Source organism: Cebus imitator, unplaced genomic scaffold, assembly GCF_001604975.1.
Source record: "Cebus imitator isolate Cc_AM_T3 unplaced genomic scaffold, Cebus_imitator-1.0 Scaffold118, whole genome shotgun sequence".
NCBI classification, from domain to species: Eukaryota; Metazoa; Chordata; class Mammalia; order Primates; family Cebidae; genus Cebus; species Cebus imitator.
The window spans coordinates 115,440-119,596 of record NW_016107433.1 but is presented as its reverse complement, the minus strand read 5'-3'; the positions used below and the strand labels follow the sequence as shown (position 1 = coordinate 119,596).

The window sequence follows — 4,157 nt, the reverse complement described above, 5'->3', positions numbered from 1 at the left end:
TTCGCAAAGTTCTCGTGTTGTGTTTTTCAGCTCCATTAATTCACTTATATTCCTTTCTAAATTATGTATTCTTGTTAACATTTCATCAAACCTTTTTTCAAAGTTCTTAGTTTCTTTGCATTGGGTTAGAACAAGTTCTTTTTTTTTTTCCCATTTATTTATTTTATTGCATTTTAGGTTTTGGGGTACGTGTGAAGAACATGCAAAATTGTTGCATAGGTACACACGTGGCAGTGTGATTTGCTGCCTTCCTCCCCATCTTCATCCACCTTTTGAAGCCTGCTTCTGCTAATGGAACACACTCGTTCTCCATCAGGTCTTGTTCCGTTGCAGATGAGGAACTGTGATCCCCTGTAGAGGGAGAGGCGTTCTGATTTTGGGTATTCTCAGCCTTTTTAGGCTGTTTTCGTCCCTTCTTTATATATTTATCCATCTGTGGTCTTTATAATTACCGTCTTTATAATTGGGTTTCTGAGTGGACGTCCAACTTGTTGATTCCCAGCGCTAAAATCTGAGCAACCCACTGCGCCAGCCAAAACAGCGGCGTTATGATTGATGGTGATTTTCTGACTCTGCACCAAGAACCATTGCACCAAGGCAGCAGCAAAACTGCCTCGCTGGCCACAAGAGTTGCGCCGGCGACCTGTGGGGCTCCTCCGCTGGGAATCTCCTGGTGCGTGAGCAGCAAAAATTCGTCTGAAAGTGTGGTGTCCTCTCGTTCTCTGCGCTTTCACTGGGAGCTACAATCCCGAGCTGCTAGTGATCAGCCATCTTGGATCTCTCTCCAGCTTTTCTATGTTTAGATGTGTTTAGATATACAAAAATTTGCCACTGTGTTACAATTGACTATATTACTCAATACAGTAACATGCTGTGTAGACTTTAGCCTAGAAGCAATAGAACTATACCATACAGCCTAGATGTATAATAAGCTCTATCATCTGGGTTTGTGTAAGTACACTCTATGATGTTAATACAATGATGGAATCACCTAATGCATTTCTCAGAATGTATCTCCATCATTAAGCAACACTTGACTGTACAATCTATTTTTATGTATTAAAGAGTTAACTGGAAAACTTGGTTCGTTTATTGTAGTAGCTTTCTGTAGATTCCATCAAATTGTGTAGATCATGTTGTATGCAAATTCAAATACTTCCTTGCCAATTTGGGGGCCTTTTATTTCTTTTTTCTTACCTGCTGACACTGGCTAGACACTTCGGGACAATGTTATATAGGAGTGGCAAGAGCAAACATCTCTATCTTATATCTGGTTTTAGAGAGAAGGTATTCAGTCTTTCCCTGTTATGTATGATATTTGCTGTAGGATTTTCAACTGTAGATGCACTTTGCTGGGTTGAGGAAGTTTCTTTCTATACCAAGTTTGTGGAATATTTTTCTTTAATCAGAAATGCATGCTGGATTTTATCAGATGCTGTTTTTACATCTATTAAGATGACCAAAAGGTTTTCCTGTTTAGCTTATTATGTTACATTGATTTTTTTTTTTCAAATCATAACCTTGCATTTCTGGGATAAACCCACTTAGTCGTGATGTATTTTTATTTTAATATGTTGTTGGATGAAATTTGCTACAATTGTTTAGACTTTTTGCCTGTATGTTCATGAAGGTAACTGGTCTGTAGTTTTCTTTCTAATGGCTTCCATTTTGGTATAAGGGTAATACCAGCCTCATAGAATAAGTTGAGAAGTATTCTTTCTCTTAAACTTTTGGAAAATTTTGAGTAGAATTTATATTATCCCCTAAATGTTTGGTAGAATTTACGAATGAAACCATCTGAACCCAGTTTTCTTTGTGGAAAAGTTTTTAACTCTGAATTCAACTTCTTTCATAGATAGAGGACTATTCAAGTTGTCTTTTTCTTCTTGGGTGAATTTTGGTAATGTCATTTCACCTAAGTTATTGAATCTGTAGGTATGAAATTGTGCATAGTACTCCCTTAATATCTTCTGAATATCTGTAGAATGTGGTAATGCCATCTCTCTCATTTTTTATATTGGTAATTTGTGTCTTTACTCCTTTTTTCCTAATTCATCTGACTAGAAATTTATTAGTTTTATTGATCTTCTTGAAGAACGTCCTCTGTATTTGTTTTCAGTTTTAGTGGTTTCAGGTGGGAGCTGACGTCATTGATTTGAGACCTTTCATCCTAAATACTGCTTTCGTAGCATTCCACAAATTCTCATATGTTGTATTTTCATTTTTATCTACTTTTTTTCTAAATGACAGATATTTAAACCAGTGTAGCTTTACTTAAAGAGAATAATATTTGGACTTTCTATCCCTATACTTATGCAAAGGGAAAATCAAAGAACTATAAGAAGTTCATTTTAAATTCTTTTATTTAAAGAACATCTTTTAAATAATACATTGTTGTTGGCTTATAAAAGTAATACATGCCTATTACTTTAAAAGTTGACCATTCCAAAGATATGTATTTAGTAAGTGAAATTTGAATGGTTAGTTTTTGAAAGAAACCTTCTGGTTTAAAATAATAACATCTTTGTTCTTTAGAAATGAAGACTGACCTGAACTTATTATTGGAGTGTCTAAAGCACCAAATGGACAATGCTTTTTCACAAAAGGAAGCTTTGGTCACTATTCATTCAATTTGTCAACAAAACAGTAAGATATCATAGTGAATTTTTATCTGTGATTCTAGTTCTTTAGTACTATGTTATATCAAATAAGCATATTCTTTATCTTCCACTCAGTTATTCTACATGTTACTTTCTTCATGTGATTTATTTTATCCCTGAAAGGGTAATCAAAATAAGTATCATTTCTATTTTGTTTTTTTCTGCACATCCTACAGGTAACGCAAGTGTTTATTTTCGGGAAATTGGTGGTTTGGTGTTTGTAAAAAATCTTGCGAAGTCAAGTGAACATAGCATGGTAAAAGAAGCAGCCTTATATACATTAGGAGCTATTGCAGAAAAAAATGGTAAAATATAAACTTTATTTCATTATACTTAAGCATTGTGTTATATTTTAACAGTATACTCAAAACTAATTTTAGAGTTAATTTCCTTTCCTTTTTTTAGATGTTTGAATAATTTTATCCAGCCTCCTTCCTTCCTTCCTTCTTTCCCTCCCTTTCCTTCCTTCCTTCTTTCCTTTTTCCTCCTTCTCTCTCTCTCTTCCCTTCCCTTCCCCTTTCTCTATTCCCTTCACCTCCCCTCCCCTTATTCCTTCCCCTTCCCTTTCCCTTTTTTTTTTTTCCTTTCCATTCTCTTTCATCTTCTTTCCAGATTGAAGAATGAAGATAATCCACCAACCATGTTATGTGTGGTTAAATATGCTTTGTGTATAGAAATTGATGTTGACAAGAACACTTTTCTGCAGTATGTCTAAAATAAGGTTGAATATAAACCATTGGTTTGTCAGACCAACTTTATATTCTTACATTTTCATTTATTAAATATTTCTTCATCAGCCAGGCATGATGTCTCACACCTATAATCCCAGCACTTTGGGAGGCTGAGGCAGGTGGATCACTGGACCTCAGGAGTTTGAGACCAGCCTGGACAACATGGTGATGATACCCAATCTCTACCAAAAATAAAAAAAACATTAGCCGGGCGTGGTGGTGTGCACCTGTGGTCCCAGCTACTTGGGAGGCCGAGGTGGGAGATTGCTTGAGCCTGGAAAGTGGAGGTGGCAGTGAGCTGAGTTTATGCCACTGCACTCCAACCTGGGTGACAGATCACAGAGTAAGACCCTGTCTCAAAAAAAAAAAAAGATCACCTTTTCGGAACCTAGCTTTGTGCAAAGCATTGGGGATACAGGGATAAGTAAGATATAGTCCTTTTTGTGGCTATACAATAGATGTATATATTTATAGGGTACATGAGGTGTTTTGATACAGACATGCAATACATAATCACATCATGGAGAATGGGGTTTCCATCCATTTAAACATTTATTCTTTATGTCACACAAACAATTCAATTATACTCTTTAGTTATTTTAAAGAGTACAACTGGCCGGGCGCGGTGGCTCAAGCCTGTAATCCCAGTACTTTGGGAGGCCGAGGCGGGTGGATGACGAGGTCAAGAGATCGAGACCATCCTGGTCAACATGGTGAAACCCCGTCTCTACTAAAAATACAAAAAATTAGCTGGGCATGGTGGCGC

The 4,157-nt window shown here is 36.4% G+C and overlaps 1 protein-coding gene across 1 annotated transcript in view; it reads left to right on the top strand.

Annotated features, from left to right (window-relative positions):
• Positions 1–4,157, top strand: part of TERB1 (telomere repeat binding bouquet formation protein 1) — a 50,333-nt gene that overhangs the window by 10,012 nt on the left and 36,164 nt on the right. Inside the window, exons 2-3 of the mRNA XM_017539231.2 lie at positions 2,536–2,646; positions 2,837–2,965. Of these exons, the coding sequence (XP_017394720.2) occupies positions 2,536–2,646; positions 2,837–2,965 (240 nt within the window). The remainder of the gene's footprint in view (positions 1–2,535; positions 2,647–2,836; positions 2,966–4,157) is intronic.